The sequence below is a fragment of the Glandiceps talaboti genome, chromosome 1, assembly GCF_964340395.1.
Source record: "Glandiceps talaboti chromosome 1, keGlaTala1.1, whole genome shotgun sequence".
Lineage (NCBI taxonomy): Eukaryota > Metazoa > Hemichordata > Enteropneusta > Spengelidae > Glandiceps > Glandiceps talaboti.
Genome location: NC_135549.1, coordinates 32,747,676 through 32,762,978, shown reverse-complemented (window position 1 = coordinate 32,762,978; position 15,303 = coordinate 32,747,676). Strand labels below are relative to the sequence as shown.

Here is a 15,303-nt window from a genome sequence, read left to right as displayed (position 1 = left end):
TTAGCTCAGAGACAGTCAGTGTAGTTAGCTCAGAGACAGTCACAAAGTGTAGTTAGCTCAGAGACAGTCAGTGTAGTTAGCTCAGAGACAGTCACAAAGTGTAGTTAGCTCAGAGACAGTCACAAAGTGTAGATAGCTCAGAGACAGTCACAAAGTGTAGTTAGCTCAGAGACAGTCACAAAGTGTAGTTAGCTCAGAGACAGTCACTGAGTGTAGTTAGCTCAGAGACAGTCACAAAGTGTAGTTAGCTCAGAGACAGTCACTGAGTGTAGTTAGCTCAGAGACAGTCACAAAGTGTAGTTAGCTCAGAGACAGTCACAAAGTGTAGTTAGCTCAGAGACAGTCACTGAGTGTAGTTAGCTCAGAGACAGTCACAAAGTGTAGTTAGCTCAGAGACAGTCACTGAGTGTAGTTAGCTCAGAGACAGTCACTGAGTGTAGTTAGCTCAGAGACAGTCACAAAGTGTAGTTAGCTCAGAGACAGTCACAAAGTGTAGTTAGCTCAGAGACCGTCACAAAGTGTAGTTAGCTCAGAGACCGTCACAAAGTGTAGTTAGCTCAGAGACAGTCACAAAGTGTAGTTAGCTCAGAGACAGTCACTGAGTGTAGTTAGCTCAGAGACAGTCACTGAGTGTAGTTAGCTTGGAGACTTACTTACCTAACTCCACATACTAACTTGACAGTATATTTGTTCAGGTGAATGACCTTTTCAAGTGAGATAGCAAAGTCTCTGGACTAGAGTAGTGCGCAATTGATTTGTGTCAGGAATGTTATTCCCCTGATATGTTGTCAACACACCTTAGTATTTATTCTACTAAATATTTAGACTTGGTGTATGTATCTGACAGGATATTCACGGAGTGACTGAGACTTTGGCAGAAGAGTTGTATGAGAAAGGAGAAATGATATTGGCAGCTAGAGAAGTCTATCACATGACACCTATGCAGCTATATGCCATCACAGAAAGACTGAAATTAGCCATACCTACATGTGGTAAGTTTGAATTTAGCCATACCTATATACATGTGGTAAGATTGAAATTAGCCATACCTACATGTGGTAAGATTGAATTTAGCCATACCTACATGTGGTAAGATTGAAATTAGCCATACCTACATGTGGTAAGATTGAATTTAGCCATACCTACATGTGGTACGTGAGATTGAAATTAGCCATACTTACATGTGGTAAGATTGAAATTAGCCACACCTACATGTGGTACGTGAGATTGAATTTAGCCATACCTACATGTGGTAAGATTGAAATTAGCCATACTTACATGTGGTAAGATTGAAATTAGCCACACCTACATGTGGTAAGTTTGAAATTAGCCATACCTACATGTGGTACGTGAGATTGAATTTAGCCATACCTACATGTGGTAAGATTGAATTTAGCCATACCTACATGTGGTACGTGAGATTGAAATTAGCCATACTTACATGTGGTAAGATTGAAATTAGCCACACCTACATGTGGTAAGATTGAAATTAGCAATACCTACATGTGAAGAGTTATAGACCAGTGTCAAATCTTCCATTTCTTTCAAAAGTTCTTGAAAGAATTGTTGCACAACAACTACATAGCCATCTTACCAGGTTTAATCTATTCGCAAAGCGCCAAAGTGCATATCGTCCTAATCGCAGCACCGAAACAGCCCTATTGCGGGTGCATAATGACATCATGCGTTCCCTAAACGATAAAATGGACGTCGTTCTCATCATGTTGGATTTGTCGGCTGCGTTCGATACGATCGATCATGACATTCTATTATTAAAACAGACTGCAATCAAGATTCGGCATAACTGGCACCGTTCTGTCCTGGTTCCGATCATATCTGTCAGATCGCAATCAGTGTGTCAAAGTCGGCAATGTAACATCGGCCAGTTCGACAATGAAGTACGGTGTTCCACAGGGATCGGTACTTGGGCCAATCCTTTTCACACTTTATACATCACCTTTGGAGGATATCATCGAAGGTCATGGTCTGGATTGTATGATGTATGCCGACGACTCCGAAGTCTATGTTGTTTGTAGGCAACCAGATGATGTACGTACCTCTCTCGAGGAATGTATCGACGATGTACGTGGCTGGATGAAGTCAAATCTACTCATTCTGAACGATGACAAAACGGAAGTTGTCCATTTCTCGTCAAGCTTGAAACCTGATGCAAAGGAACTGTCTAGCCTAAGGATCGGTGACACTGATATTATCCCTTCGAACTCGGTCCGTAATCTTGGCATGATTTTAAACAGGAATGGTGCTATGTCCGATCACATAAACCAAGTTTGTAGAAAAGCCCACTACTCATTATACAGAATTGGCAAGATCTGTAAACTTCTCGATCAGGACACTACCGAGACATTGATCCACGCATTTGTAACAACTCAGTTAGATTATTGTAATAGTCTCTTGTATGGAATTAACAAAGATCAGCTTCACCGTTTGCAATCTCTTCAAAACGCTGCAGCACGTTTAGTTAGTAGGTCCCGTAAATTTGACCATATTACACCTGTATTAGTTGATTTACATTGGCTGCCAGTAGAAGCACGTATTAAGTTCAAGGTTATGTTAATTACTTTTAAAGTAATTAGAGGCTTTGCACCAGTGTATTTGACAGAGCTGATAGAGCAGTATGTTCCTTCTAGAGATCTCCGCTCTGCAGACAAGTTACGTCTGATTCCACCCCGCAGTACATTCAGTAAGACATACGGCCAGAGAGCCTTTTCAGTTTGCGCGCCATCACTGTGGAATATGTTACCTGTAGAGATTCGTACTGCAAGGAATGTTGAGTCTTTTAAACGCGGTTTGAAAACCTATCTTTTTAATATGTACTATCATTGATTCGTTTTTGCTTTGCTGTTCATTTATTTCACCGCAGGACTGTGTGTTCTTTACCCTACCACTTGCACTGTGTATTTTTAAATTTTGCATATTCTTTTTAGAGCTTCTGTACATCGCACTGTGACGTATGTGTAGTGCGTTTTCTAAGAAATTAAAATAATAAAAATAATAATAATAATGTGGTACGTGAGATTGAAATTAGCTATGCTTACATGTGGTAAGATTGAAATTAGCCACACCTACATGTGGTAAGATTGAATTTAGCCATACCTACATGTGGTACGTGAGATTGAAATTAGCCATACTTACATGTGGTAAGATTGAAATTAGCCACACCTACATGTGGTAAGATTGAAATTAGCAATACCTACATGTGGTAAGATTGAAATTAGCCATACTTACATGTGGTAAGATTGAAATTAGCAATACCTACATGTGGTAACTTTGAAATTAGCCATACTTACATGTGGTAAGTTTGAAATTAGCAATACCTACATGTGGTAAGATTGAAATTAGCCATACCTACATGTGGTAAGATTGAAATTAGCAATACCTACATGTGGTAAGATTGAAATTAGCCATACTTACATGTGGTAAGATTGAAATTCGCCATACCTACATGTGGTAAGTTTGAAATTAGCCATACCTACATGTGGTAAGTTTGAAATTCGCCATACCTACATGTGGTAAGTTTGAAATTAGCCACACTTACATGTGGTAATATTGAAATTAGCCATACCTACATGTGGTAAGTTTGAAATTAGCCATACCTACATGTGGTAAGTTTGAAATTCGCCATACCTACATGTGGTAAGTTTGAAATTAGCCACACTTACATGTGGTAATATTGAAATTAGCCATGTATACATGTGGTACGTGAGATTGAAATTAGCCATACCTATGCGTGGTAATATTGAAATTAGCCATATCTACATGTGTGGTGAGATTGAAATTAGCCATACCTATGTGTGGTAATATTGAAATTAGCCATATCTACATGTGGTACGTGAGATTGAAATTAGCCATACCTATGTGTGATGAGATTGAAATTAGCCATACCTGCTACATGGACATTTTGCCTTGACAACCAACTGTGTAGTCTTGACTAATAGTAACAAAGTATCAATTCTGCCTTTGCAATGCATGTGAAATCATTTTTGTCAACTTTATGAAATGTGGATTCCTGTTCTCTCCCTTCCCTGTTTAATTTTGGTGCATTTTCTTTGCTTCCATTACTGTATGTTTGTTCGTTGGTTTGCTTCACAGTGTGCACAATATTCTGCTTTTCTCCATTTTCAGAATCAGGTGACAGACGACAAGACTTGGGTCATGTGATGGATTTCATTGCCCGGTTGAAATACCTTAAGGTAACCATAATAACAATATCATTGTTGATCATTGTAAACAGGCCATACTAGATAGGTAGGGGAATATACCATACTATATGGGTGTATGTTATGCTAGATAGGTAGGGGAGAATACCATACTATGTAGGTGTATGTTATTAGTCCCCACTGGATGAAGTCTGGGACGGGGACTTATGGATTGGGTTCCATCCGTCCATCCGTCCGTCCATCTACAGCCATTTCTTGGAGATGCCTGGACTGATTTTTTTCAAACTTTGTACAGGGGCAACATGCTGTGACATACATATGCACATCAATTTGTTTCATGATACGATCCAATATGGCCACCTGGCAGCCATTTCGTTTGCGAATTTTCCCTGTCCAAAGCCATAACTCAGACATGCTTGAACAGATCTCATTCAAAGTTGGTATTAGCACAGTGTTCTGTGACATACATGTGCATATCCATTTTCGTCGTGATACAATCTGATATGGCTGCCTGGCAGCCATTTTGTTGACGCAGTTTTCATGTCCAAAGCCATAACTCAGACATGCTTGAACAGCTTGAATTGTGTGTATTTGTTGTTTGACTTCACTTCTGAAGTATTGGTGTAATATTTGTAGGTAACTGGGTTTGAGAAGACCTTGGGTACCAGTAACAGAACCGTCAATCAACTGCCTTTTGACATGTCTATATTTAAGGCGTTAGTGCAAGTACAGGTAAGGTATTCTAAATACACATATAGTGAGATCTGTCTTACAGAGAAAATGACAAATTTGTTTGGCACAGTGCATTTACACAGTGTAGTAACTGTCAATGTTTACAGAATACATTGACTGTCTAGTAACACAATGTAGTAACTGTCAATGTTTACAGAATAAATTGACTGTCTAGTAACACAATGTAGTAACTGTCAATGTTTACAGAATAAATTGACTGTCTAGTAACACAATGTAGTAACTGTCAATGTTTACAGAATAAATTGACTGTCTAGTAACACAATGTAGTAACTGTCAATGTTTATAGAATAAATTGACTGTCTAGTAACACAATGTAGTAACTGTCAATGTTTATAGAATAAATTGACTGTCTAGTAACACGATGTAGTAACTGTCAATGTTTTACAGAATAAATTGACTGTCTAGTAACACAATGTAGTAACTCAATGTTTATAGAATAAATTGACTGTCTAGTAACACAGTGTAGTAACTGTCAATGTTTACAGAATAAATTGACTGTCTAGTAACACAGTGTAGTAACTGTCAATGTTTATAGAATAAATTGACTGTCTAGTAACACAATGTAGTAACTGTCAATGTTTACAGAATAAATTGACTGTCAAGTAACACAATGTAGTAACTGTCAATGTTTACAGAATACATTGACTGTCTAGTAACACAGTGTAGTAACTGTCAATGTTACGTTTATAGAATAAATTGACTGTCTAGTAACACAATGTAGTAACTGTCAATGTTTACAGAATAAATTGACTGTCTAGTAACACAATGTAGTAACTGTCAATGTTTATAGAATAAATTGACTGTCTAGTAACACAATGTAGTAACTCAATGTTTATAGAATAAATTGACTGTCTAGTAACACAATGTAGTAACTGTAAATGTTTATAGAATAAATTGACTGTCTAGTAACACAATGTAGTAACTGTCAATGTTTATAGAATAAATTGACTGTCTAGTAACACAATGTAGTAACTGTCAATGTTTATAGAATAAATTGACTGTCTAGTAACACAATGTAGTAACTGTCAATGTTTACAGAATAAATTGACTGTCTAGTAACACAATGTAGTAACTCAATGTTTATAGAATAAATTGACTGTCTAGTAACACAATGTAGTAACTGTCAATGTTTACAGAATAAATTGACTGTCTAATAACAGTGTAGTAACTGTCAATGTTTATAGAATAAATTGACTGTCTAGTTATACAATGTAGTAACTGTCAATGTTTACAGAATAAATTGACTGTCTAGTAACACAATGTAGTAACTGTCAATGTTTACAGAATACATTGACTGTCTAGTAACACAGTGTAGTAACTGTCAATGTTTATAGAATAAATTGACTGTCTAGTAACACAATGTAGTAACTGTCAATGTTTATAGAATAAATTGACTGTCTAGTAACACAATGTAGTAACTGTCAATGTTTACAGAATAAATTGACTGTCTAGTAACACAGTGTAGTAACTGTCAATGTTTATAGAATAAATTGACTGTCTAGTAACACAATGTAGTAACTGTCAATGTTTACAGAATAAATTGACTGTCTAGTAACACAATGTAGTAACTGTCAATGTTTACAGAATAAATTGACTGTCTAGTAACACAGTGTAGTACTAGTAACTCAATGTTTACAGAATAAATTGACTGTCTAGTAACACAATGTAGTAACTGTCAATGTTTACAGAATAAATTGACTGTCTAGTAACACAATGTAGTAACTGTCAATGTTTACAGAATAAATTGACTGTCTAGTAACACAGTGTAGTAACTGTCAATGTTTACAGAATAAATTGACTGTCTAGTAACACAATGTAGTAACTGTCAATGTTTACAGAATAAATTGACTGTCTAGTAACACAATGTAGTAACTGTCAATGTTTACAGAATAAATTGACTGTCTAGTAACACAATGTAGTAACTGTCAATGTTTATAGAATAAATTGACTGTCTAGTAACACAATGTAGTAACTGTCAATGTTTATAGAATAAATTGACTGTCTAGTAACACGATGTAGTAACTGTCAATGTTTTACACAATAAATTGACTGTCTAGTAACACAATGTAGTAACTCAATGTTTATAGAATAAATTGACTGTCTAGTAACACAGTGTAGTAACTGTCAATGTTTACAGAATAAATTGACTGTCTAGTAACACAGTGTAGTAACTGTCAATGTTTATAGAATAAATTGACTGTCTAGTAACACAGTGTAGTAACTGTCAATGTTTACAGAATAAATTGACTGTCTAGTAACACAATGTAGTAACTGTCAATGTTTACAGAATAAATTGACTGTCTAGTAACACAATGTAGTAACTGTCAATGTTTATAGAATAAATTGACTGTCTAGTAACACAATGTAGTAACTGTCAATGTTTACAGAATAAATTGACTGTCTAGTAACACAGTGTAGTAACTGTCAATGTTTATAGAATAAATTGACTGTCTAGTAACACAATGTAGTAACTGTCAATGTTTACAGAATAAATTGACTGTCTAGTAACACAATGTAGTAACTGTCAATGTTTACAGAATAAATTGACTGTCTAGTAACACAGTGTAGTACTAGTAACTCAATGTTTACAGAATAAATTGACTGTCTAGTAACACAATGTAGTAACTGTCAATGTTTACAGAATAAATTGACTGTCTAGTAACACAATGTAGTAACTGTCAATGTTTACAGAATAAATTGACTGTCTAGTAACACAGTGTAGTACTAGTAACTCAATGTTTACAGAATAAATTGACTGTCTAGTAACACAATGTAGTAACTGTCAATGTTTACAGAATAAATTGACTGTCTAGTAACACAATGTAGTAACTGTCAATGTTTACAGAATAAATTGACTGTCTAGTAACACAGTGTAGTAACTGTCAATGTTTACAGAATAAATTGACTGTCTAGTAACACAATGTAGTAACTGTCAATGTTTACAGAATAAATTGACTGTCTAGTAACACAATGTAGTAACTGTCAATGTTTACAGAATAAATTGACTGTCTAGTAACACAATGTAGTAACTGTCAATGTTTATAGAATAAATTGACTGTCTAGTAACACAATGTAGTAACTGTCAATGTTTATAGAATAAATTGACTGTCTAGTAACACGATGTAGTAACTGTCAATGTTTTACACAATAAATTGACTGTCTAGTAACACAATGTAGTAACTCAATGTTTATAGAATAAATTGACTGTCTAGTAACACAGTGTAGTAACTGTCAATGTTTACAGAATAAATTGACTGTCTAGTAACACAATGTAGTAACTGTCAATGTTTACAGAATAAATTGACTGTCTAGTAACACAATGTAGTAACTGTCAATGTTTATAGAATAAATTGACTGTCTAGTAACACAATGTAGTAACTGTCAATGTTTACAGAATAAATTGACTGTCTAGTAACACAGTGTAGTAACTGTCAATGTTTATAGAATAAATTGACTGTCTAGTAACACAATGTAGTAACTGTCAATGTTTACAGAATAAATTGACTGTCTAGTAACACAATGTAGTAACTGTCAATGTTTACAGAATAAATTGACTGTCTAGTAACACAGTGTAGTACTAGTAACTCAATGTTTACAGAATAAATTGACTGTCTAGTAACACAATGTAGTAACTGTCAATGTTTACAGAATAAATTGACTGTCTAGTAACACAATGTAGTAACTGTCAATGTTTACAGAATAAATTGACTGTCTAGTAACACAATGTAGTAACTCAATGTTTATAGAATAAATTGACTGTCTAGTAACACAGTGTAGTAACTGTCAATGTTTACAGAATAAATTGACTGTCTAGTAACACAGTGTAGTAACTGTCAATGTTTATAGAATAAATTGACTGTCTAGTAACACAATGTAGTAACTGTCAATGTTTACAGAATAAATTGACTGTCTAGTAACACAATGTAGTAACTGTCAATGTTTATAGAATAAATTGACTGTCTAGTAACACAGTGTAGTAACTGTCAATGTTTACAGAATAAATTGACTGTCTAGTAACACAATGTAGTAACTGTCAATGTTTACAGAATAAATTGACTGTCTAGTAACACAATGTAGTAACTGTCAATGTTTACAGAATAAATTGACTGTCTAGTAACACTATGTAGTAACTGTCAATGTTTATAGAATAAATTGACTGTCTAGTAACACAATGTAGTAACTGTCAATGTTTACAGAATAAATTGACTGTCTTGTAACACAATGTAGTAACTGTCAATGTTTACAGAATAAATTGACTGTCTAGTAACAATGTAGTAACTCAATGTTTAGATAGATTGTCAAGCAACACAATCAATATATGATTTATGGGCAACATGGAACAAGTCATTTTGTTAGTTTTGAAATTTTATTATAATAGGTCAATGGCAACTATGATTGTATTGGCAATCTCCATGGTAACTATAGTCAAGGACCAAAAGAATACTTTCTGGTGCTATTTTAACATGTCAAGGTAGTAATAATACTGAATCAACATATAAGGGAGCAGTCAGAGGGTAGGTACAGGAGGGGATTCCCCTTGAGCTCCTAGAAATTTTGAAATTCGAGGACTGAAACTAAAAGAGTGCTATCTGGTATTATTTTAACATGTCAAAGTGATAACAATACCCTCTCCTGATCACAATTGAAATTTTAATTCAGTATACTAACACTGAGAAAAATTCTCAAAGTATAGTTGCATGCCATACCATTTAAAATTATGAAAAATTACAGAATACTTATTTATTTCAGAACACCATGTACTAGTATCTGTGCAATGAAAAGTTAGCTATATATTGCCATATTCTTTGTTTTCAACATGTACTTAATATTTATAATCCGTATTTACCAGTTATAAATATGTGTGCAATGAAACCTAGCAGAGATTTTCAGGTCACCAAGTCACCATATCATCCCAGTATCTGGTACGCTTTCACTGACTGACATATAATCTACACCATGATATTCTAGATGAGTTGATCCTATTTGGTCAGACTTTGCCCTCCTGTGTGGCTTCAGCTGTTTATTTCTTTAACCAGGTTATACCTTACTACTTTATTAGTCCCCGCCCAACGAAGTCCGGGACGGGGACTTATGGATTGGGTTCCGTCCATCCGTCCATCCGTCCGTCCAGAGCCGTTTCTTGGATATGCCTGGACGTATTTTTTTTCAAACTTGGGACAAAGGCAACATACAATGGCATACATATGCACATCAATTTGTTTCATGATACGATCCAATATGGCTGCCTAGCAGCCATTTTATTTGTGAATTTTCCCTGTCCAAAGCCATAACTCAGGCATGCTTGAACAGGTCTCATTCAGAGTTGGTATTAGGACAGTGTTCTACAACATACATGTGCAAGCTTTAATTTTTATTCACATTTGGCGACTTGGCGAATGGGTAGCAGGAGCCCTGGGATATCAGAACTTGTGTTACAGATTGATAGATCTTCTAACTGATATGTTTTTGTCCTGTTACAAGTCAATATTACTAGATCAGCAATCTTTGAACAATTTCATCTTTAAAGTAAACATCAACCAGTTGTCTTTAAATATGTCATTTTATAAGTAAAGTTTTGTTTGTTTCAGATTGATAATTGTAACTGTAGACTTATATCAGGACTTGATGCATTGAAGAAAACATTGAATACATTGAATATCCACCAATCCACCACAACAATACGGGTAAGTTAATAAGTTACATTGAATATCCACCAATCCACCACAACAATACGGGTAAGTTAATAAGTTACATTGAATATCCACCAATCCACCACAACAATACAGGTAAGTTAATAAGTTACATTGAATATCCACCAATCCACCACAACAATACGGGTAAGTTAATAAGTTACATTGAATATCCACCAATCCACCACAACAATACGGGTAAGTTAATAAGTTACATTGAATATCCACCAATCCACCACAACAATACTGGTAAGTTAATAAGTTACATTGAATATCCACCAATCCACCACAACAATACTGGTAAGTTAATAAGTTACATTGAATATCCACCAATCCACCACAACAATACAGGTAAGTTAATAAGTTACATTGAATATCCACCAATCCACCACAACAATACGGGTAAGTTAATAAGTTACATTGAATATCCACCAATCCACCACAACAGTACGGGTAAGTTAATAAGTTACATTGAATATCCACCAATCCACCACAACAGTACAGGTAAGTTAATAAGTTACATTGAATATCAAACATCCATGCAATGTGTGAATGACATAGCACACATGCAGTAAACTATAGTGCTAATATTCTTCAATGTTGTTAAGAAGTGAGAAATAAGAAGTGAGAAATGTTATCGATACATATACCTTTTACAAAATTAATGACGTCAATTCTGGACCATTGATTTTTAGCACAACTGAACTGGTTCAGTAGTAGTAGTAGCCATGGAAAGTGTATGTCTGTCTGCCTGTGTGTGTGTGTGTGTGTGTGTGTGTGTGTGTGTGTGTGTGTGTGTGTGTGTGTGTGTGTGTGTGTGTGTGTGTGTGTGTGTGTGTGTGTGTGTGTGTGTGTGTGTGCGCGCGCGGTAGGTTCAGGTAGTTATGTTTTTTGTTGTTTTCCATATGGTCTCTATATTATTGAATGTTTTTTTCCCATCAGATGTACAGTCATTGCATAATGGAAGAATCGTTTTATATATTGTTTTTTTTTTAAGTTGATGTAAGTTTTCACATCCACTGTTTGTTACGAAACTTTACAATTTTGCCAATTTTATTTACTTTTTCTAAAAACATTTTATTGTTGATAGTCAAAAACTAGGTGGTGTTGATTAACCAGAACCAAGCAATTTTATTAGGCCTAAGCTTAAAAGATCATGACTGGTTATGTTCACTTTAAATATCAAAGATTATAAAATAACCCTAAATATTGATTTCTCTATGCAGGATGTATTGTTGCCAAGTGCTCACCAATGGGAAGCAGGTAGTAATGAATTTACAGCGATAGTGCCAACGTGGAGTGCTTTAACCACTGCAGACTTCAGTCACAATACTATAGATACAATTGATGAATCAGTGGTAAGTCACAATACTATAGATACAATTGATGAATCAGTGGTAAGTCACAATACTATAGATACAATTGATGAATCAGTGGTAAGTCACAATACTATAGATACAATTGATGAATCAGTGGTAAGTCACAATACTATAGATACAATTGATGAATAAGTGGTAAGTCACAATACTATAGATACAATTGATGAATCAGTGGTAAGTCACAATACTATAGATACAATTGATGAATCAGTGGTAAGTCGTTATATTCATGATAGAAAACTAAGCCATACATTTACCTACATTATGAAAGTGTGTTCCTACACTTAGAACTTGTACATGTATACCAGTTAGTGAACTTTCAGGGTGTTTGTATACTTGTGCTACAATGCCATTAGTTTTATTTGAATATATAATTTATATATATATATATATATATATATATATATATATATATATATATATATATATATGTATGTATGTATGTATGTATGTATGTATGTATGTATGTATGTATGTATGTATGTATGTATGTATGTATGTATGTATGTATGTATGTATGTATGTATGTATGTATGTATGTATGTATGTATGTATGTATGTATGTATGTATGTATGTATGTATGTATGTATGTATGTATGTATGTATGTATGTATGTATGTATGTATGTATGTATGTATGTATGTATGTATGTATGCATGCATGCATGCATGCATGCATGCATGCATACATACATACATACATACATACATACATACATACATACATATATATGTATTTATATATATATAGTTCTAACTTTAGGTATAGGGCCTTTCATCAACTTATATACTTTATGAAAGTAAACATTATCATCTAAGCATGGCAATGGATAGTACCCATAGACTGATAAATAAGTATTACAAATAACATAGCTATGTGTTCATATGCTTGACCTGTTTACTAAGTCTTATTTTCTATGTTGCAGAAACTGATGCCTAAAGTGGAGTATCTAGATTTGAGTCACAATTCAGTTGATAATTTGGAACATTTACAACATCTCTCATGTCTTAGTCATGTTGACTTATCCCATAATAGTATCCAATCTGTGGAAGCTTTAAACAGAAAACTAGGCAACATAAAGTCACTTAATCTAGCTGGCAATCAATTAGAAACTTTGTCAGCATTTGCAAAGTTGTACTCACTTGTAGAATTAAATGTCAGCCACAATCAGATATCAGAGGTAAGTTTAGTTTTTAACCCCTCAAAGGGGGTGCTTCGTTATTTCTAGTCTCGTGAATCATGCATTTCTGTGATTGCTGCAATGTGGTGATTTCATATCTTAAACGTCAATCAGAGCTCTGTAGCATTGTTTACAGTGATAGTATTAGTAGTATCATTTCAAGTCATCTTAACACATATTGACAAAAGTGTTATTGGTATTGTGTAGACTGTTTTGTCAAACATACCAGAAGTGTATAGTTTTGTCACATATACATGGACTTCCCTGGATACTCCTGTTAAACCTCAGACCACTCTAATGTTATTTTCGTCTTTTCTTGTATGTACAATTATGTTGCTTGTTGTTTTCATCCTTCCTGTTTTGTCTGTTTAATGGCTGCTGTCATATAACTGGATTTCTAGGCGTTTCTGAGGTTTGTTTACAGCATATTTGCAGGTACCTTGACCAATCAGAATGCAAGATTGGTGTTTTATTAAATTATTAAAAGAATTTCTGTTTTCTGTCTAGGTCATTGAAGTAAAGCATGTTAGCATTCTACCCTGCTTAGAAAAACTCACTTTGATTGGAAATCCAGTTACTATAGTAACAGATTATCGAACAAAAATTTTAGAAATCTTTGCAGACCGAGCCAGTGAATTACTTCTAGACAGACAGGCAGCAACTCAAAAAGAATTGGTAAGTTGGATGTAACAGTTCAGGGGGTTTGGGGAAGAAAAGAATTGGTAAGTTGGATGTAACAGTTCAGGGGGTTTGGGGAAGCAAATTCCTAATTGTAACATTTTCAGGGGTGTTCTACAATTGACTGTTATCACATGTCCTAGCCAGTAGAGAGTAGAAATATGTATATCCCATATTTTGACCAACAGGCTGAATTACCACCACCTAAATAGGTTTTGCAATTTCATTTATTGTACAGGACACTGTGGCAGTGCTCCAGGCTATTCATAAAGCTAGGGAAGTAAAGGAAAACCAAAGAAAGAAAGCATCACCTAGGAAAGTAAGTGTCACCTAGGAAAGGAAGTGTCACCTAGGAAAGTAAGTGTCACCTAGGAAAAGAAGTGTCACCTAGGAAAGTAAGTGTCACCTAGGAAAGGAAGTGTCACCTAGGAAAGTAAGTGTCACCTAGGAAAGTAAGTGTCACCAAGGAAAGTAAGTGTCACCTACGAAAGTAAGTGTCACCTAGGAAAGGAAGTGTCACCAAGGAAAGGACTTCTGTGAGGAAGGTCTTCTGTGAAAGACCGAAACGTCGGAAAAATAAAGAATTTTAACTTTGGAAACTGGTCTCTTGGTTTTATTCCTAAATCAAGGAAAGGAAGTGTCACCTATGAAAGGAAGTGTCACCTAGGAAAGGAAGTATCACCTAGGAAAGTAAGTGTCACCTAGGAAAGTAAGTGTCACCTAGGAAAGTAAGTGTCACCTAGTAAAGTAAGTGTCACCTATGAAAGGAAGTGTCACCTAGGGAAGTAAGTGTCACCTAGGAAAGTAAGTGTCACCTAGGAAAGTAAGTGTCACCTATGAAAGGAAGTGTCACCTAGGGAAGTAAGTGTCACCTAGGAAAGTAAGTGTCACCTGGGGAAGTAAGTGTCACCTAGGAAAGTAAGTGTCATCTGGGGAAGTAAGTGTCACCTAGGAAAGGAAGTGTCACCTAGGAAAGGAAGTGTCACCTGGGGAAGTAAGCGTCACCTAGGAAAGTAAGCGTCACCTGGGGAAGTAAGTGTCACCTACGAAAGTAAGTGTCACCTAGGGAAGGAAGTGTCACCTAGAAAAGTAAGTGTCACCTAGGAAAGGAAGTGTCACCTAGGGAAGTAAGTGTCACTTAGGAAAGTAAGTGTCACCTATGAAAGGAAGTGTCACCTAGGGAAGTAAGTGTCACCTAGGAAAGTAAGTGTCACCTGGGGAAGTAAGTGTCACCTAGGAAAGTAAGTGTCATCTGGGGAAGTAAGTGTCACCTGGGGAAAGGAAGTGTCACCTAGGGAAGGAAGTGTCACCTAGGGAAGTAAGCGTCACCTAGGAAAGTAAGCGTCACCTGGGGAAGTAAGTGTCACCTACGAAAGTAAGTGTCACCTACGAAAGTAAGTGTCACCTAGGAAGGTAAGTGTCACCTAGGAAAGGAAGTGTCACC

At 35.4% G+C, this 15,303-nt stretch overlaps 1 protein-coding gene across 1 annotated transcript in view; it reads left to right on the top strand.

Annotated features, from left to right (window-relative positions):
* The window catches only part of LOC144437492 (nischarin-like), a 29,544-nt gene that overhangs the window by 6,919 nt on the left and 7,322 nt on the right, over nucleotides 1-15,303 (top strand). The window contains exons 3-10 of the mRNA XM_078126438.1: nucleotides 848-992; nucleotides 4,111-4,211; nucleotides 4,815-4,910; nucleotides 10,520-10,615; nucleotides 11,848-11,979; nucleotides 12,927-13,181; nucleotides 13,689-13,856; nucleotides 14,098-14,178. Of these exons, the coding sequence (XP_077982564.1) occupies nucleotides 848-992; nucleotides 4,111-4,211; nucleotides 4,815-4,910; nucleotides 10,520-10,615; nucleotides 11,848-11,979; nucleotides 12,927-13,181; nucleotides 13,689-13,856; nucleotides 14,098-14,178 (1,074 nt within the window). The remainder of the gene's footprint in view (nucleotides 1-847; nucleotides 993-4,110; nucleotides 4,212-4,814; nucleotides 4,911-10,519; nucleotides 10,616-11,847; nucleotides 11,980-12,926; nucleotides 13,182-13,688; nucleotides 13,857-14,097; nucleotides 14,179-15,303) is intronic.